The sequence below is a fragment of the Zosterops lateralis genome (genome assembly GCF_965231275.1).
Source record: "Zosterops lateralis genome assembly, chromosome: 2".
NCBI lineage: Eukaryota > Metazoa > Chordata > Aves > Passeriformes > Zosteropidae > Zosterops > Zosterops lateralis.
Genome location: NC_139763.1, coordinates 79,859,707 through 79,880,214, shown reverse-complemented (window position 1 = coordinate 79,880,214; position 20,508 = coordinate 79,859,707). Strand labels below are relative to the sequence as shown.

Genomic DNA, 20,508 nt, shown 5'->3' with positions numbered 1-20,508 from the left:
CAGTAGTCCAGTTATTACACTGGCTGAATGCTGATGACACAACAAAGCATTTTATCTGCAATCCAACCACAGCCCAGTTTATCACACAACTACCATCAAGGTCTATCTGCAGCTGAAGAAAATGGAGCACTATGCCACAGAAGGTAAAACTAAGGGAGTTACCTCACAAAGAAAGCATGGAAGAGACAGTTTTAAGACACTTTAAAAATATCCTTTCAATAAACCATCTACAAGAATTCAGCACTGCAAGTATTTTTCCTTTACCTGCTAATTCTACTTCTTTCAATACACAGGATGCAGGATTGAGGCACATCAACTCAAGTCTACCCTTACATTTCATAATAGCTGCATTTCTGTTTGCAGAACTGTCCCATTAAGTGAACTTGTTACAGGTCTCATTGTCACCACTGCAATTAAGTGTACAGTGAGGAAAGCAAAACCTGTTACTCTTCTAGCCACGTTTTCCAATTCAGACACACATCAGGCTGTGTCTACTTGCTGAAGAACGAGGCATAAAAGCTCCACAATGTCTTTAGAATAGCCTGGTTTTTAAGCCTAGCCAGGTTACTTGAAAATAAACCTGTTTCTAGTGGTCATCTGGAATTTGGATTTGTGTTTCAAAATAGAATATTTTTTTTTTCTTGTCAAAAGGCAGCCAAGAACTTAAAACTTGAGCTTTTATCTGCATACACTACCTCCACCTAGGAAAAAACCCAACTGTTTCCTCAATACTTACGCTTGAGTAGAGGCTTTCCAATATGTTCCACACATCACAGGAATGCCCCTTTAAGAAAAAAAATATTTTGAAACATAGTCAATAGTTTAACTACAGTTTTTTGATGCTATATTTGAAAAGCTTCCCACTAAGAAACACTAAATCTACTTGTTTCAACAGAAATACCAAGTTTAACCAGCACATGTGCATGGAAACCAACGATGCCAGCTGTTGAAATACTGTAGCACTGCTTTTTGAACACCTCATCAGGAGGACACTGCTGGGTGCAGATACCATACAGTGCACAAATTAGTCTGATTACTTGCTGTGGGAATAGCACTAGACTGAAGAAATCCAGCAGTGTTATGCTGAAGCTCAGAAGAAACATAAAGCTCACCTCTTTTGCTACCATGTTGCACAGATGTCCACTGAAGTAATGGATTTGTGAATCAGGTCAGCAAACAGCCATAAGAATTCAAAAGATCCCGAAGAAGTTACAACTGCTGCTGCAATGTGAGTGTGCTCATCTGCAAAGAAAGATACAACCAAACTACACTTCTGAAAATTCAGAACACCAAATTCTAGATTGATCAGCATTTGAATGAATGAATGCTATTTGAGGCCATGCAAATATTGTCCCTTCATACACGTAACACAACTAATATAATTATCAGCTGTGGGTTGCAAAGAAGGGTTTTTTCTAAGCACTAGGTTCCAGGTTTTTTGTCTACGGCAAAAGACAAAACCTGATCAAGTGCTGGGTCAGACTGAACACATTCATTTTTTTACTATTTTTGAGACAGCATTTGAAGCTACTTCCAAGCTGACTGTACACTTTGTGTTAGCAGTAGAAGCAGCTGACAGCTACCACACTTCCCAGTTCTAGAGACAGGTAGCCTGAACCAAGGTAATGGTGAGTTCAGGAGCACACTCTCCTCAGAACAACTCCCACTGTGCCAACCTGATGTGCTCCCTAGTGCAGTTCTTATCTCCCTACAGCAACAGCCAAGTGGGATGTCTGTTCCTATCCTCTCACACAAGAATGTTTTCTAAGGTTGCATTACTTGCCCATCCTCAGTTTGTTGTTTCCCATGTCAAAGGGATTTTCCTGTGCTGTATCCTTACAAAGTGCTTTCTTCCATGCTATTTTCTACACTTCCAAAGCCATGCAAACTTGGTAACATCCTACAGTAACCTTTCACAGCCATGTACATGCAAGACTACCAGCTGCTCTTTGCTGTTCCTCCTGTTCTTGCAAGGGCTATGAATTAAGATGGAATTTTACCACAGGGAAGCCACCAGAAGCTGCAGCTGTATGATACACCCTGGTACAGAAAGTGTGGATGAGGCACCACGAAGACACTGAGGGGAAAGTAGTTCCTCAACACATTCAGGAGAGAAAATTCCAGGCAGTGTTGTCCAAATCAAATCAGATTAAGTTGTCCTGCAGCATGTGACATCAAGTAAAACTTATTTTTTAACAAAAACTGCACTTTGAAATATTCAAGAACTCAAGTTTTTGTTCCAAGAGAGGCTACAAGACAAATTCTGGTCAGACTGATGATAGGTATGTAGCACTGAACTCATACCTTGGAAGCTTCACACACACAAGCTGCTCAGCTGTGGAGCACTTTAATGTATTTATTTTAACTACAAAGCACTGCTTTTTCAAAACCTTTTGTGAAATAATGCACAAGCAACTACCTGAAGGAAACACAACTGAAACCCACTTAACAGCTTACCTTGTGCAGCAAGAAAACCAAAGAGGTGTTTTATCTTCCAAAAGCAACATAAACTAGAAGGGAAAGAGAAGCAAAGTGCTAAGAACTGTCATACTAAGTCAAATGTAGATTTTAACAATAAATTTAACAGCTGTGATAAGCCTCATATATATTTATCCAGATTTTGATGTGGCTTTATCCAGTTCTAATCAGAATTGAAATTTAGTTCATTTCTGAGTCACTCAGCAGTTGAAGAGCTAAATTTATCACATGACCTGCAGAATGAGCAGGACTCCATATACCCCTCCCTATGCCCTACCAAGTAGGAACCCACTCCTAGATCCAGATGAGTCTTTCAAGCCATTGAGTATTTCTCAGGGAGACACCTAGAAGAGTTACACTTGGCCATTAATTCTGGACCAGTTTTAGTTGCGATCTTTAAATGCTGAAGAGTACTTTTTGCAGTCCTAGAGCTATCAAGCTGCATTTGGGAAACTTCGTTTACAAAGGTTTGGAACCTTAATTCAAGCACGTAAATAACACAGCCTGACTTGCTCTTAATACTGAGCACCGACTGCAAATCTCTTCAGACTGTCAGTTGCACTTGAAGGAAATTTAGCCAGCAGATAAAGCTTTTTTTTGATAATACACCTGTTCAGCACAGATTCCTTTTACATCCTGAAAAGCTGTCAGCTGCTGACAACAATTTGGTTAAAAGTACCTGAGTGAGGCTGTGAGGTGACTCATTTTTAAATCTTGCTGATTCACAAGTGGACACTTCAAACATTTACTACTTTAGCTACCAAAACTGCTGCAGTAGGACTCAGTGATATTCAGACCACTTCTAAATACTAGCCATGTTTTCTACTGACTAAAACACCTTTGAGGAAGGTATTTGCAGTTGGGGCAATGCCTGGTTAGTACTGATAATAAAGAGCTTTTAGCTTCTGCTAAGACTTGTTCACATTAGAAGCCATTCTGGACAGAGAAGGGGAAAAAGTAATTTTTAACCCAAGATTCACAGTACTGCTACAGATTATACTTACAACTTTAGATAATTGTATTACATTAAGGAGCAGAGATTTAGTTTTCTGAGAAGCTATTCCACATGGAATAGGCAACCTCAATCACAAAATACTGATCATTCAAACGCATTATCACATTTTGCAATAGGCTTTTGTCAATGTTGACAAACCATTTCTGTATTTTTATTGTTGGCACTTGACTTGCATTAAGCTTCAATTCGGTCTTCAACTCTTTAACTTACAAAGTATTTCTAACTGCACCTCTAAAACAATCTCTCAAGGACCACCCACAAAGAAGTCAGCCATGAAAGAAAGGCATCTTAACTGCCCTTTTAACTTGACCACAGAGATGTGTGCATGCTTTTCTATATACACATAGGTTTCTATCCTGTGCTCTTGTTCCTTTACAATATTTGGAACTTGTCTTCACATTTTTAATTACGTAAATTCTATGATCCATTGGTTAACAGAAGTCACGTTGCAGAAGCCAGAAATCTACCAAGATCATCAGCCACTGAAGCAGGAATATTATACTCTTGATAGAGAACAGCACAGAAGACATTTAAAAGCTTAGCATGAGGACAAGTTACTCTGTTTTTGGTAACTGTCTCAGACACAAGCCAAATATACTCACATTAAGCCAAATGTGCCCAGGCAGCTGGGTGGACAGCTCAACACTGACTGCAGAGCAGTGTTCTAAACCAAACAGGTATCAAAAATAACCACTGCCACCTCATCTATCTGCTGTTCACCGAGTTGAGCCTTGCAGAGGCACAGAGTTGTCTTCAGCACCATCTTCTTCATCCACTATTTCAATCACTTCGGGTGGTTTTGCACATTTTCTTCCTGCCTTTGACTTTTTTTTACTGGGAATTGTGCTGCTTAGAATGAAAGAGCTGCTCTCCTAAGAAAATGGAAGACAGACGGAGTCACAAGTCTAGTTTTGACATATTTAAAATATAAGATTTTAGTAGTATATTTGTGGATTTTAAGAACTTTACAGACAACTGCAGAATTCCTATACTTGTAATTCCTATTTCAGCATTACACTGAAGAGAAGTGTGTGGACTATCAACCTCCTTCTGCATTACCAGATCAGGATTCACAGAGGTTACAGGTCTCTGTGGATCTCAGCTCAGGAACTAAATACTGAAGACATCATTACTGATTCTTTAACTTTGGAACAGAAAGGCTAGAGTGTTTCTGAAGTTAAGGAGTGCTTACTTACCACTACTCTGGCATCAAGTTGTTCCTGAGTATCAGAATTCAAGCTGTTCTCATCACCACTGAAATAAAAAAAAATTAAAAATACACCAAACTGTATCCTTTTATAGTACCTTAAAATGTGTAAGTTACAAGCCCTGAAGTGAACAGTAGCTGAAAGACAGCCTTGTATTTTTACACTATTTTTTAGGCTTTCTTAAGGTTATGAGTATATTTATAACAGCAAGTATTCTTGCTGTTATAAGACAGCAAGATGAAGACCAAAGATGACTCTTTGGTTTTTAATATTGTAAAAAGGTATCAAAAATTATCCTTTAGTCTTTCTTTTAGAACACTCTACTTTATTTGAGATAAAATTAGAGGAGTGCATTTCAGGATATACTTTATTTCAATTTTTAACAATTATTAGTCTTCCAATCAAATTGAAAATACTTCCTTCTGTGAAAACTTTTAAGTCACATCTACAAACACAGGACCTCAAGTGGTAGAGTGTTTGTTCCCAAAATAAACAATGCTTTCATAGGTTAAAAGGACAGGAGAACAACTGAATTTGATACACAGACATTTTTAAGTTAGTTAAGCATAAAAGAGCAAGGAAAGATGAACTTACTCTGTTTCCCGAATAGGGGAGATGGGGCCTTCATCATCTAAATATTTGTGTTTCCGTAACACCACACACTCTTTTTCTAAGTCATCACTGGCCTGAAGGGCTTGTAAAGCTTTCTTAAGATGTTCTTCATATTTAAGCACTTTAATATATTTGAAATATCCCTTTGCAGCTGCTTGCTGTAGAAAAAAATACTCAGGTAAGATCTTAAAAATACCACTATAAAGCATTTACATTATGAACTGTGTTGTAACATTTTATCAACATCTATATATATATTCTTGCTTTGTTTGCTTTAAAATGTATTAAACCTACAACAGTGTCCCGTTTCATTGTTTTATTCTAGTAGAAGCAACACATAGCTCATTTCAATTCACAAATTTTAGACTAAGAAAATATTTACCCCACAAAACACAGGACTTACCTCATAGCCAAGAACCATCTTCAAGGGAATATGTTTCTCCCCATAATGTTTTTCAACAAAAGGGAACTGAAAACCTCTGTCTAGAAGCCTCCTCTTTTGTTCCTGAGGTGAGGCCGTCAATGGGGGCCTCCCCGTGGGCATCTGTGTCCTCTCATACTTTTTCCTTTTCTTCTGTGCCGCCCGACGATTGAATTTTCGGTGTGCGGCCGCTTTGAACCTCCTTCCCCTGAAGTGATAGGCAAAAATGGCCTTTAAATTGAGGCTGGACTTCTGCTGCTTGGAAGCTTCCGATGATTTCCCTGGACTTTGGGGAGACAGAGAAGAATCTGAGGAGCTTTCATTGTCAGATACTCCTGTAGCAGATTCAGCTTGTTGCCTTGAAGATTGAGATCTCCTTTTCTGCTTTGAAGGTGCAATGGAGCACTCAGGACGAGCAGCAGAGACATCACTGAAGAAGAAAAAAGTATTTACTTTCAAAAGAAGGTACATTTCTATGATACATTACACAGGTTCTCCAAGGAACAATTCCGAAGTAGAGATAAAAACTCACATTTCTGAATCACTGCTAATCAGTAAAACCTCAGCTGGAGCTGCTGATGATTTACACAAGCTGTTAGGATGATCTGAAGACTCCCCAGGAGCAGCCGCCTTCTGCCTCGACTGGGAGCCCTCTGGCCCTGTATTCCTTTGCCATGAATACACCTCAGATGGCTCCTGCTGGTGGCTGATCAGCTCTTGGGCATCAGGATAATCAGAGTCAGAAGCATGGGGGTCATCTGTATCAGTCATGCTTCAGTTTGCCCTAAAAAGCAATGAGAATTCAAGAAATTAAAAAAACCTTTTCATCAATCAGGTAACAAACTTTTCTCTACTCCTCTCATAATCACAGGGTGAATTTACAAGATCAATCTTGAGCCAACCTGAGCAGAGATTTTCCTATGAACGATGACCAGTTATATTCTTCATACTAACATTAAGGTCACAGCCACTCATCTAAAGATAGTCACAGCATAACTGAGATCTGAAAAATTTTTTAAGTCTTTTTAGTCCAGCTCCTGCCCAAAGGAAGGCAAACATCAGCAGTGCAACAGATTGTTCAGAGACTTACTGAGATGAATTCTGGATGTTTTAACCCTCACCCTGCTGGGGTAAGTTTTCCTCCAAATAAGCACACAAACAAGTAGCCAATGGCTTCTTCTACTTGTAAGCATATTGCAGTTTTAAGACACAGATCAATACTTCACTGTGGTTTAAAACTTTTAAATTAATCCAAGAGAGTATCATCATGAGAAGCAATGCCATCTTCCCTCTGTTCTTTTGTAAGCTGTAAGATCCCTAAAATCTCCTGCTCTTAACAATCCATCACCTATTTGCTCACTGGTTATTAATCATTACAGAGACCAGCCCCAATACTAAAACATCAATTCTCATTAGATCTACAAGACAACACAATCCAGATCTTCAGTAGCCCAAGACTATACAAAAGGGACTGCAACATATTGCAAAGGAACCTGGTTTTCCTCTGTAATAGCCTAGTTATTTTACCTGCTTGTCAAATCATTTACTAGCCCTGTAGACCTGTATCTTTCTAATTTTACTGTGCTTTTTAGAGTTTTACAAACTCCTCATCATACCCAACAAGACTTCAAATGTAATTACACACAGTTCAGCATCTGAAGACACTCTAACAGAAGTCATCCAACGTCCTCTCATAACCTGCAGCAGATCATTGTGAGGGCACATCCACATCAACCTAAGGATCAGGCCCAGTCAGCATAAATTTAGGAAAGGCAGGTCCCAACTATCACCTTCTATGACCAGGTACCCACTCAGAGGATGAGGCAAAGGCTGTGGATGTTGACTGCCTGCATTTTAATAAAGCTTTGGACACCATTCTCCTGGATAAACTGGCTGCTTATGGCGTGGATGGTGCACTGCTCATTGCATTAAAAACTGGATGGATGACCAGGCCATGAGTGGTGCTGAACGGAGTTACATCCAGCGGGTAGCTGCTCTTAAGTGATGTCCCAGGATCAGTACTGGGGCCTGATCAGTTTAATGTCTTCACTGACAACCTCAGAAAGGGGATTAAGTGCACTCTCATTCAGTTTCCAGAACTGTTTGCAACACCAAGTTGGGTGGGAGTGTTGAACTGCTGGAGGGCAGGTACATCTCTGTAGAGGTGTCTGCACAGGCTGGATTGAGGGACTGAAGCAAAGGGAGTGAGGTTTAACACGGCAAAATGCCAGGTCATAGCAGGAAAGGCCCTGGGGGTGCGGGTCAACAGCAGCTCAACAAGATCCAGGGTGTGCCCAGGTGGCCAAGAAGGCCGATGGCATCCTGGCCTGGATCAGCCATGGTGTGGCCAGCAGGACCAGGGCAGTGACCGTCCCCCTGTCCTGGGCACTGCTGAGGCCACACCTCAAATCCTGTGCTCAGCTCTGGGCCCCTCACCACAAGACGGACACTCATGTACTCGTAGCTCCACTACGCCTATAAGGGCACACTGTTAACTTTGCCTGACCCACGGCCTGCACCTGAAACACGGTTCACCCACCAACACAAAGGCCAGAAACAAAACCAACCACCACCAGAGCCAGGACAGAGGCAGCAATGCCACTCCGACCACACAGGTCCTGCCCAGTACTCACAAGTCGCAGCTCAGCATCCCTCGCGGCCTCTACCGCAGCTCCGGGCTGGTACGCTGGCACAGCACGCAGATCCCTTAGGGAAGAAAAACAACCACCTAAACTTGCTGAAGAACCTGACAAAGGCGCCAGACACACCGCTCGCCCCCTGGGCTGCCAGCAGCGCGCTGGGGCCGGCGCCGCGGGAAGGCCTTTGGGCGGGCACGCACCGAGTCACCACGGGCCGGGAATACCCCCGGCCCTCGGGGCACGACTCCACACCGCCAGGACTGTCCCTGCACCCCCAGGCCCCTCGGTGGCGGCCCCGGCAGCGCGGATGGCGGCGGATCCACCCCGAACCACCTCCGTACGCCTCCAGCTGCCCCGCCGGAAAGGGCGCGCAATGGCCGCCCCGCGCCTTAAATAGCGCCGGGAATCTCGCGAGAGGCGCGCGGGCCGACGGGAGGGAGGGAAGGAGGGACGGGGGAAGGCGCCATGTTGAGAGTGGCAGCGGAGGGGCGCGCCCGGGGGCGGTGCCGAGCCGAGCCGAGCCCTGCCTTGCCTTTCCCTGCTGTGCCAGTCTCGAACGGCGGGGCAGGTACGCGCGGTCGGGCCACAGCGGCGGTCGGTGCGTAGCAGCGATCGGGCAGGTCCCGGCCGGTGAGAGGCTCCCGTTCCCGCTACTCGCTTGTCCTTCCCCGCGCTGCCCGGGCTCCTCCGAGCGGCTGCTCCAGCTCCTTCTTCCCCCTCGCAGCCGTGCCCGGCGCGCTGCCGGCTCTAGCGCTTCCCTGCTCCGCTTGGCTGCCTTTGCCTGCCGGGATGCTCCGTGTCCCTGCGGACCCGCCTGGCCCTGTGGATACCCTGCCCTACCCCTCCCTTCCCCACATCCCACCGCTCACCGCTGCTCCTGCTGCCCCCAGCCTTCCCCTGCCCCGGGCGGGATCTCCTCGCGCCGCCTCAGGAGAGAAACGCGGCTTCTGCAGCTGTGGACGTCGTGCTCTTCTTGGTGTCAGCGCTAAATTTCTCTCTCACTTCAATTTTTTCCACTGATATTTCTTCCCCCGCCACCCCCCTCCCCAAATCACGTCTAGCCTGCCTATAATCTCTCCTTTTTGGCCTTAACCCTCTAAGCTAACATCAGTTCAGGTTTTGGTACTAGACACCTCACACACATAACTAATCTCATGGTTCACATTTCATCTGCGTTTTCCTGGCACCTGGCTACTCTCTGATGTTTTCTTCCCACTTCAAAGACTTTTAAGTCTTTACATACTTGTTGCCTCCATTCTAGTTGCAGCATCCCACATCTATAATAATTCTATATCATTCCTTTAACATCTGTGTTCTTTCTTTGAAAGTCTTCTGTAGCAGTTCAGTGTCACTGCATGCCTCCGTGATGGATCTTAATTGTGTGTGTTGTCTCAGGTTCTCTCTGTCCCACACCACACAATTCAGTCCCCTGTGAGTATTTGCAGTGATTGGCCACAGACCTACTCTTCTGTGTCTTTCCTGGTAGAACTCCTGTCTACCAATCAGATTTGGTTTATTACGGTACATCAAATTTTTCCACAGTCTTTCCCTCCTTTCTTGGTTGTGGGGAGCTAACTTATTTGAATACTGTACAAGTCTTGCCTCTGCCTTTTGCACAGCAGCAGTTCTAGCTTGTCTTCTCAGACTGTTTCAGGACAACCAATGTGTTGAGTGCTGGCACAACCTCCTTCTGGATGTGGCAAAAGGTTCTTGAGGGGGTAAGGATTGTCTAAAACAGCGCTGCCAAAGCCATGCTCTCGCTTTCTGCCTATGGCTAATTACTGCCTTGGTGCACACTAAAACTCTTGGGGTATGATTCACTCCACCTGACATTAGGCTTCTCCCAGAGGCACCAAATCCAGCCTGCTACTTTCTACTCCAGAGCCAGAGGAGGGACAAAGTCAACTGTGGAGATAGATAAGACCAACTAAGATGAGAATTACTATACACAGGTTGCAGTCTTTCTTCCTTTCTCTACTGCTTGCTGTAGCAGTAACTTGGGGTGGCTGAGCATTGAGCTCAAAGATTGCAGTTAAGTGACTGCTATGATCTCCCCACTCTTCTTATTTCTTTGTTTTCCACTGTTGTTTTGTTTTTTTTTTTTCCTTTATGCAAACTCAAGAGGCTGATGGTGTAAGGACAATTGCATATTTTGACAGTCATGAAAGTTCTGAAGGATTTTTTTAAAACAGAAGAAAATAAGAAGCTGTCTCACACTGTAGTCCTTCCTAACAATGACTCAGTCAGGTCTAGGAATGTAGTTAGGATTTTGGCTTTTTCCTTCAACACCTGAGATCTGGGTAAATGGGACCCATTTTATTTTTTATTGCTGTGTGCAGCAAGTATGTGCCCAAGGAGTTAATGATTGCTGCAACTGATTTTTAGGTAGTGTACAATCAGTTGTTTCTGCCCTGAGCTAGTGACTTGTTCTTCTAGCTGGCTTTGCTGTTGCAAGGCCAATTGAAGTACAGTTCATTTGTGAAGGGGCTCTTAAACTCATGTTCAAAACTTTTTGTTACAGCTCTGTGCCCACACAGAGCCTGATACTGCAGAACTTGCTGCTGTTGATTTCTATTTTGCTCCTAACCTGTTCCTCTCTGAAACACATGCCCAGAGTCAATTGGAGACCGTGTCACAGCAGAGGTTGAAAGTCCACCATAACCAGTGCTGGAAAAGTAAACATTAACCTTGGGAAGACCTTAGGAGGCAGCTAATGTGCTCAGAAAAGCTCAGGTTTCTTTCAAAACTTTCTTGTGACTCCAGGCTTACAAAAAGACACCCAAATCTCCTGATTCCTTGAACTGCATTCAGCGTAGGATGTGTTTTCCCTACACCCAGTTGTCAGCTTGAGGACTAATATGTGTAATGTTCTGAGCCAGCTATAGGGCTGACAGACACATCTTCTTCCAAAATGCATAAGAAATTTAACATTACTATTGAAGCTGTCAGTCTCTCCTGTGATGGCAGAACTACACTTCTATTTTTTCTATATATTCTTGAGTGAAACTGAAAAATAATTAACATGTTGAAAGGAGCATGTTTAAATTGTTAAACTATTATCTTTGTTGGCAGACCAGTCACTCTGCAGTGTGCTGTACCATAACTTCTTAACCAAAGAAATCAGCACCGATTAGGAAATGGCCAAAGTCGAAAAGTTTGCTTTTCATGTGCCCAGTCTGGAGGAGCTTGCTGGGGGTAAGTAATGCAAAGTGTGACTTTATACAGACTTGTAATGTACTCTTCAAACTTACCTTAAAGCTCATACCAAAATCTTTCTACAGCTAGTACATACAGAATTTCTGCTTTTAGCACACTGAGAGGTAAAAACCAGCACTATTTCTCTATATGTGATGATTTTCTTAAGCAAACAATTAGTCCTCCCCAAAGCCCCCGAGATATTTAAACACACAGACAGGCTCCCAATCCCTTTAACACTGCTGCATATGCAGATTTGTGTGCAGGTCATGAAAATTTGACCACTACACACCACTTTACACATACAGAATCATCTGTCCTCTCTAGTATTTCTTTTTCAGGACTGCTCAAAACCTAGCTGACAAGATGCAGCGTAGCATTGCAGATCCTCTTGCTTGAAGGAGCCTGGTTGGCTCCTCCTTTGGTGATTGCCTTAGAACAGGGCTGCAGGAAACATCTTTAGTTTACTTCTTTCTAAAGCCTTTGCAAGATGTGCTTGGAATAACAGAGTGGTTGAGGTTGGAAGGGACTTCTGGGTTCAGTCCAGTTGGTCATGAGCTTCTTTTCTTGCCCTAGTAGGAAGACATTATTCCTTCTGGCAGTCTCTCCCCTGCAGCAGATATACTAAAGGGTTTTTGTCTTTTAGATTGATCCTCAAGTTTAGTTTGCCACTTTTCTGAATCCATGTCACTTTGACATTTCCATGTATGGAGAACACGTGGTCCCAGCAGTGGCCTGGGTGGTTCTCAGTGCTTTTGTCACCCAGTCAGACTGGGGCAGTAGGCCAGGGCTGCTGTAGACCTGTAAGCTCTGCAGAAACCACCATGTACTTGCAATAGAACAGCTTGAAAGAGTATCAGAAAAAATTCATCACAAAGCAGAATTTTTCTTTTTTTCCCCATCTGTCCTGAGAATCTCCTGTAAGGTGGGAATTGTGTTGCTGTTCAGATTTTGGGTATAGTTTGAGGAGTGCTCTTTTACTGTCCTTCTCCACCTACCAGAAGGTACTGAGATGTATTTAGGAATGTACCAAGTACCAGCTACTGACCTTTTTGGTCAACGGCTTGGTAAATCTGATCTCGAGAAGTAAGGTATGGCTGAAACCCTAACTGGAGGAAACAAAGGTACAGGAAAGTCCTCAGCATAAATAAGGAACTACCTGATTTGAGATCACAGACTGGATGTTCTGTTCTTTAGTTTGAGGCATCAGTCAAAGCAGACGCCCATACATGAAAAAAACCAGAATTTTCAACACAGTATTTGAAGCAGTGTATGTAAAAACAATCCCACACTAAAGGTTTGGAAGTTGTTTCCAAACAATGCACACATCTAATCCTCCCTGTTGTTTGAGTGACTTTGCAGGTTCTGACCCTAAAAAACATTGATATGAAGCAAACCAAAAATTTTAGATTTGGTTCACTATCACCAACATCATTCATTTTTTATCTTGCTGTGACAGTGGCACTTGCCATAAAATGTCCACAAGAGCATAAACATGATAGGCAGTATCCCGTGGTGGTAGAAATTTCCAGACAGCAGAGATTATTTGAGATTATAATCAAGCTGTTGCAAACTGTCTGGTTAATGTATGTAAAGAACTGATTCAGCTAAATCCTGCTTCCTCCTTTGCTCTTGCATCATATTTGACTGTGATCATAATTGTCTGCTCTTTGAAGCAAAACTACTGCTGAATGTGATGGAAGTTTACCCATGCTACTTCACATTGTGCTGCTCCTAGTGCTACTTGGAGCAGTCACTGTATTTCAGTGAAAACTTTTTATAAATTCTGAAAATTAATTCATGTAGCAAACAATTATCTGAACACACTTTTGGTCCTCTCTGAAGCTCAGTGTAATATAACAAGTGCTTGCAGATGTTTAAATCAATCGAGTTACTTAGGGTAAGCATAAGTAATGTATCTTGCAGAAATAAAGGCCAAACAGATATGTTTATTGTTGTTAGAAACTTGTCAGATTCTTGGTAATTTTTCATCGTCAATAATTTTGCCATTATTCTTTCTTATAGTTCTGCAGAAAGGGCTTAAAGAGAACTTCGCTGATGCTCAAGTCTCTGTTGTAGACTGTCCTGATCTGACTCAGGAGCCCTTCAACTTTCCTGCTAAAGGTAACCAAGCATTCCTGTCTTCCACTAAGGCTTCTCCAGTTCTTTCTGCACCATCCTCTAAAGATGTTGAGAGACCTTAAAATGTTTTTCAGGTAAAGAATATACATGAGAGAAGAGCTAAATTTTATTTCTGGATTTCCTTTGTAGTTGATGTATGAACAAGGAGAAGTCATTACTAAGTACTTGTCATAATTTTTTTTTTACTTAACCTATCATCATGTACCTACTTATTTCATAAGCTTTATTTAGTGTACTGAAAGGGTTTTGAAATTGTTATCTTTCAGATGGAGACATTTTTTAGAATCATGCCAATCACTATCTGAACTTAAAAAGTTGTGCTTCCATTAATTTTTAAATTCCTGGCATTCATGTATGTCAATGAAGTGAAACTGTCTTATTCTGAATGGGATTCATCTTCTTTGGCACTAGCTGTTTGGAAGGCAGCTATGTCATCTGTGCTACTCATCTGAGTTCCCTCTGGCATCAATGGGAAAGAAACACCTCCAGGCAGTTATTCATCCCTTATTAAAATGCGTATCCAAATAAGTGGGATGATTTGTCCTGAGACAGCTTTCAGCTTTGCTAAAATTTTGCAAGTGGAGTTCCTAGCAGAGGTCTCTACTGTGTGGGGAGGGTGTTATTGGAGAACTGGCAAATGGAAGGTGCTGTCCACTCTGGGAATTTTTTTTTTTTGTGCTTAAAAATGTTATTTTACAGCACATTGCATAGCATTAAATGCTACTGTGAATAATTTTAGGGCTTGGACTTCTTAATAGTTCAACACTTTATCTGAACATGCTTGGGAAATAGTATTCTCAAGGGTTTGAGAAGTTTGAGGAACCAGCTCTTTGGTTGATTAGAATGTAATCATATTGAAGATTATTGGGAAAAAAAGATTTTACCAAGCTAACTGGCTGTATTTTTCCAGGAATCTGCGGAAAGCCTAGGATAGCAGATGTGGGAGGTGTTCCTTACCTCATACCTCTTGTACAGAAAGAAAAAGTGAGTTTTTCCCTGTAGCTGTGGTGTTTAATACATTTGTCAAAAGAAAAGCAATAAACAAAACTAAGGACTAAGAAATACTAGGCTCTAGATAGTAGGATTCTACACTTGTGAAAGACGTTTTTCAGTGTTTCATGAGACTGATTCTGATGTGTGTTGTATGTCACAAAATCTAATAAGAACAATAATTCAGTCTTTGAATAAAATGAGCAGGGAACATACAGGCAGACTCTATCTTTTAGCAAACAAATGGAAATCTACCTAATTTGTTATTACTAAATGTTATGTTGTGTTCAGAAGCCATGTTCAGCCTAATTATCAAAACTTTAATGAGGGTGGGTGTTGTGAATTAAATGCCTTCAGGACTAGAGTGAACAGAATGACAAGTGCAGATCAAAGCACCACACCAAAATCATGGAATGGTTTGGGTTGGAAGAGACATTAGAGATAATCTAGTTTCAAGCCCTCCTGCAGTAAGTAGGGATGCCACTCACTAGGTCAGATTGCTTGGGGCTCCATCCAGTCTAGCCTTGGACACTTTCCAGGGATGTTTTCCTTTTGCAGGTTTATGATCTAAATACAGTTGCAAAGGACATAGAGCTGCCTGGAGCTTTCATTCTTGGAGCTGGAGCTGTTTCATCCAGAGTTCTTGGAATAAATGCTGAGGTCAGTATGTAAGTGTGATGGTTCTCAATGAATTCATGGAAGCATCATAACAGTGGAGCAGCATCATGCTGGGTATTTCCCACTTACAACAACGTATTTAGTAAACACTTTCACACCACAAACACATAAAACACATTAGAAGGAATTGAGATGAGGGGCATCTGCTGAGGTGCACACTTCTGAGATAATAAAAGATTAATTTTTAACTTGTAATTCCTCAGGAAGCATGTGATTACCGTGAAGCATGCAAGAAGCATAGTTTTTGAAACTGATTGACAAAGACCTGACCAGAGGTTTTAATTCCAAGATTCAGAACACTTCTCAAACTTACTAGTAAATGCCTTTGAAATATTCCCTGTCTTTTGCCCTCTTGGATGACTTTGTTTCACTGTTGTGAATTTTAAAGATACCACATAGAAAATTATAAACTGCAGGAGGGGTAGGAGACAGAAACTATTGCCTATGGAGACTTTGGTTAATCACAGTTTTTACAGGCATAAACCTTGGGTCTTGCTGTCTCTTTTGATGGATTTATTGGCAGATGAGATAGTCCATATCAGCATTAAATTTGGGCCACTATTATAGTGGTTGTTACTGTACACTGAGAGAATATTACATAGAATTCCAATGCTTGTATGCAGACTATAGATCCTTTTTCTCTCTCTCTCTCTTTTTTTTTCTTTTTTTTTTAAACACTAGCATTCATCTTTATATAACATTAAGTACAGACTTCATTCTGAGAGACAGAGCTGTTTTTCTTGGGATCATGGTCCAAAGCTTAAATCACATTTATGTGAGTTCAGTTCATTTGGGTGATTCTTACATGTTCTTATTGTCTCATTCTTATATGTTCTTTTTCCTAGCTTATCCCTATTGTTAAAACCAAGAGTGAAAAAAAGCCTGCTGTAAATGGGAGCTACGTTGCTCAGATAAATCCTGCAGATAAAGGGTGCCTGCTTGAGAAGTACAGCAGTAAATACACTGACTGTGAGTTTGGACTGTTGGCCAACCTTTATGCCAGCGAGGGCCAACCTGGTAAGGTACAGACTTCGATCAAAGGTGACTTTGCAGTGCTTTGTGACCGAATGGAAACTCATGGTTCTCCTATCAGTGTTCTGTGATAATAGTAAAGTAGCAATTCCACAAGAGAAACCTACAAAAATAAGGAACTGAAGCCAGTGATTGAAAGGAAGAATTAGTGGAGACAGAGGCACTGGAATTTTTGAGGGATAGGTATTAGTTTACTAAAACTTTTCCATCATAAATCATTCATCCAAATCCAATCCAGACTAGCAGTGACTTAAGGTAATGGTGCAATGTACTTGTGTAAATGAGACTTGGGCAATTAAGTAGTTTTTTGCACAAGTGCTTTCTCCTGACACAGCCAGGTGCTGGCAGAACAGTCAAAAACCTGACTGCTGCGTGGGAACTGAACAGTCTTCTCTGTCACCCAGTGTTTCCTTCTGACAGAGTGGAAGCCAGCTGGTGGACAGAAGGGACTATCTCAAGTCTCATGTATGGGTAAATCTCTTGCTGCCCAGCTCCCTTGACAGGCAAAGCTAGCACTGAAAAGAATTAAGGAAAAGAGAGTTGGTCACATAGTGGAAAGATGCAAGTGCAGCAGCACTTGCATGGAAGCTTATCTTTTCAAGAAGTGATCTTGTGTTATCAGCTTAGGAGAATTCCAGAACAGCTTTCACAGACCTTTTTAGACTGTTGCAGCAGGAGATGGCAGTGACAAACTAACTTTATCTTCCAGGTCATTGAAGTGAAAGCCAATGGAAGAACTGGGGAGCTTAACTTTGTGTCCTGTCTGAGACAAACTTTAGAGAAACACTATGGAGAAAAGCCAGTTGGGATGGGTGGTACGTTTGTCATTCAGAAGGGGAAAGCAAAGATTCACGTTATGGTACGTTGTTCTCAATGCATGTAACTTTCTTTGTCCTCCTGAAAACAGAAGTATTAATCAGGGTGTAACATCTTAGTTCCTTCACTTTATTTTGTATTTTTAAATATATGCATAAACTATTAGGATTAGCACTGTGTTAAAGTAAGGAGTTGACATTACAAAATGAGTGTTACAAAAGTAGTAATTCTGTTTTAGTTGCCATTAATGCCATCATCTTTTGAAATCTGTGTGCAGCTAAAGAACTGGAGAACTATTGTAAAGCAAATTGAAATGAAATATGTGAACTCAGATGATACTTATAAGAAGCATTAAACTTTTTAAAAAAATAACTTAGCTTCTAAAATGTACCAGGAGGAGGAACATCTTCTCTTCAATAGTTCTTCCACTGCCTGTGCAATGAAAGATGCAATATTCTGATTGCTTCTGTTTCTGGCAGAAACAGAGTGATGGACACTGGTGAGCTTCTTTCAGTCAAGAACAAAAATGAACAGAATAATGGGGAGGGAAAAAGCAAAGTTGCTAGGGAAAAAGTATCCTGATGGCATGTGTCTTCTTTTTACTTAAAATCTTTTATTTTTGCTCTAGCCTCCAGAATTTTCTGCCTGTCCCCTGAATACTGATGAGGATGTGAATAACTGGCTCAAATTCTTTGAAATGAAGGCTCCACTGATTTGTCAGCCAGTAATAGTTTCCAGAGATCCGGTGAGTCTCTTTTTCTCATATCTAAGTACAGACTGAGACCTGTAATGAATTTTGTCTTGGATGTGATTTTCCTTTCAAGAATGGGAATGTGTATATATAGTATGTTCAACTCTTCCAGAGCTGGGGCAATGATTGAGAAGCTTCACATTTCTGTGAATTGTTTGAATTGAGAATAGGTCAATCTGTTCTGAAACCTAGTGGTTGTTCATAGTGGATTAACTTCATGGTTTTGTTCCAGTTGCATGTGTGCAAGTGTTTGCATCCCAAACCCAACAGTACAGTTTACATTCACTGCTGGCCACACTTGGAGAAATGCCAAGAGCACAGAATGTGGTTCAGCCACGTGTTTACCTAGTTTGCTTTCATAAGAACTCCCTATGTTAATGCTGTGTCAAAAGACATGAGGCATGTGTCCTGTTGCTGATGTAAATTGAAGTCTGCAAAGCCTCATGCTGAAAACTTAAGTAGTATATTTCACAAGCACCAAATTCAACAGCAAATGATTCAGGATAAAACCCAGTCTGGTTTCAAAAACTGTTAAGGTGCTCATAATTAGGAAAATATTTTTAAAAGGTAACCAGAAAACCATAGATGAAAATTACTATTTTATAAACAGCAATGCAGTCATAAGTAATATAAAAACGTTTTTTCCAGAGGTAGGTGGGACATACTGTAGGCATAATATGTTGAAGGGTGTGATTTTATTGTGTCATTATGTGGCAGCTTCTGGCCTAAGGCTAAACTGTGTGTGTCTTCCCATAATCCACTGATGCATCCTTTGAAAGCGGCCATCGGCAGCTGCTCCATTCAGAACCAGTGCAACTTTTCTGGTGAATGCCTCTGGATTTCTCCTGTTTGCATCCACTGCAAGCTCAACAGCACTTGGCTAGGCCTGTGGTTTTGGAAATCTTTGAATGTCACTACAAAGAGAGCAGCAGATGGTGGCATTCCAATGCCATGGCACTATTCACCAGTATCCCCTTGCAGCCCAGAAAACTAATCCTGTCCTGGGCTATGTCAAACTAGGTGTGGCCAGGTCAAGCGAGGTAATTCTTTCCCTCATGAGACCCCACTTGGAGTGCTGCATGTGGCTTTGGGGTCCCAAGAAAGATGTGGATTTAGAGCAGTGCCCAAGGACAGCCATGAAAATGAGCAGAGAGCTGGAGTACCTCTTCCTATGAAGAAAGACTGGGAGCTGAGATTGCTCAGCCTGGAAAAGAAAAGGCTCTGGAAAGACCTTATTGCAGCCTTCCAGTACTTCAAGGAGGCTTTTAGGAAAGATGAAGAGAATTTTTTTACCAGGACATGTAGTGACAAAAGAAGATGCAAGGATTTTAAATTGAAAGAGAACAGATTTAGATTGGACATATGGAAAAAATTTTAAGGCTAAGTGTGGAGAGACAGTAGAACAGGCTGTCTGGAGAAGATGTGGATGCCCCATCCCTGGGAGTGTTCATGGCCAGGTTAGATGGGGCTTTGAGCAAGCCCCATGAATGGAAGATGTGTGGGTGGTTAGAATAGATGATCTGTGAAGATCCCTTTGAACCCAACCCATTCTATGATATATAAATTGGGGGTGTTGTTCTCATGGTTTAGGATGTTAGTTGCTATTTTATTCACTGTTCTTCCCATATTCATCTAAGCTCTCAGAATTGGAGCAGAGACAGTCCCTTTATCACATGGGCCTGTGGCTATTCAGTGCAAAGAGGTTTCATTTCCAGTAGGGTTCCTTGGTGTGACTGCACTATTTAATCCCAATGGAAAGAAAGGTGGGGGGAAAAGAAAAAAAGGTTAAAAAGAAGATGTCAGTCAGATAAACACCAAAAACACATTAGGATAGCCTATGCCGTGACTTTTAAATGGTGTTCCGTTGCTGACGGGCCTGTGTGGTGGCAGGGCTTCGACCTGCGCGTGGAGCACACGCACTGCTTCAGCCACCACGGGGAAGGCGGGCACTACCACCAGGACACCAGCCCGGACAGTGTGCAGTACCTGGGCTACTTCCAGCCCGCCGAGCTGCTCTTCCGCATCGACAGGCCCCAGGAGACACACCTCGTCGGGAGAGACTGAGCCCCGCGGGCCCCTTCCAGCTTCCTCAAGGCTGATTTTTGTCATGTTTTCAATTATGCGCTTACCAGATTTAAGAATAAATATGAGGACAGTAAGCTGCCGCCTTCTTAATTGTGTCAAAGGGCAAAAGTAGGAGCACACGTGTCATTGGCGTTATGACCCGAACAAACGGTAATTTAATGGCAGTGTTATTGAATGTTTTCCTTTTGTTTGGTTGAGCTTCCTGCGTGGCCACAGCTGACGATGGGGAACCAGAGGGGAAATTATGTTTAGAACGGGAGGCGAAACCAAGTCCTGGTGGAAAACAAGGCCGTAAGAGAAGGCGGTACCCGCGCCGGCCTGCTGCCCTCAGCACCGCCCCCTCACCGCGCTGGCCCCGCCCCCTCGCGCGCGCCTCCGAAGGCAGCCGAGCCCGCTCGGGTCTGGCCCCGGCCGCTTCCGAGCTGTCTCCGGAAACGGCCGAGCCC

The 20,508-nt window shown here is 42.4% G+C and overlaps 2 protein-coding genes across 3 annotated transcripts; one reads left to right on the top strand and one right to left on the bottom strand.

Moving 5' to 3' along the window:
* Window positions 1–736: 736 nt before the first annotated feature.
* Window positions 737–8,708, bottom strand: TAF1D (TATA-box binding protein associated factor, RNA polymerase I subunit D). Its single transcript, XM_083855746.1, has 10 exons — window positions 8,575–8,708; window positions 8,368–8,440; window positions 6,267–6,518; window positions 5,717–6,164; window positions 5,296–5,471; window positions 4,690–4,747; window positions 4,096–4,365; window positions 2,458–2,510; window positions 1,113–1,242; window positions 737–784 (listed from the first exon to the last, which is right to left on the bottom strand). The coding sequence occupies exons 3-7, from the start codon at window positions 6,503–6,505 to the stop codon at window positions 4,210–4,212; spliced, it is 1,077 nt and encodes a 358-aa protein (XP_083711872.1). The 5' UTR covers window positions 6,506–6,518; window positions 8,368–8,440; window positions 8,575–8,708; the 3' UTR covers window positions 737–784; window positions 1,113–1,242; window positions 2,458–2,510; window positions 4,096–4,209.
* A 114-nt stretch (window positions 8,709–8,822) lies between these two features.
* LOC310905909 (ester hydrolase C11orf54 homolog) lies at window positions 8,823–20,136 on the top strand. Of its 2 annotated transcripts, none has more exons than XM_083854745.1 (9): window positions 8,823–8,941; window positions 11,446–11,568; window positions 13,594–13,692; window positions 14,621–14,694; window positions 15,259–15,360; window positions 16,224–16,400; window positions 17,120–17,269; window positions 17,855–17,971; window positions 19,868–20,136. In XM_083854745.1, exons 2-9 carry the CDS (start codon window positions 11,511–11,513, stop codon window positions 20,039–20,041), a joined length of 951 nt encoding a protein of 316 aa, XP_083710871.1. In that variant the 5' UTR covers window positions 8,823–8,941; window positions 11,446–11,510; the 3' UTR covers window positions 20,042–20,136. The 2 variants fall into 2 exon arrangements, with proteins under 2 accessions (XP_083710871.1, XP_083710870.1); XM_083854744.1 differs by having other exon boundaries at window positions 8,886–8,971.
* Window positions 20,137–20,508: the final 372 nt, after the last annotated feature.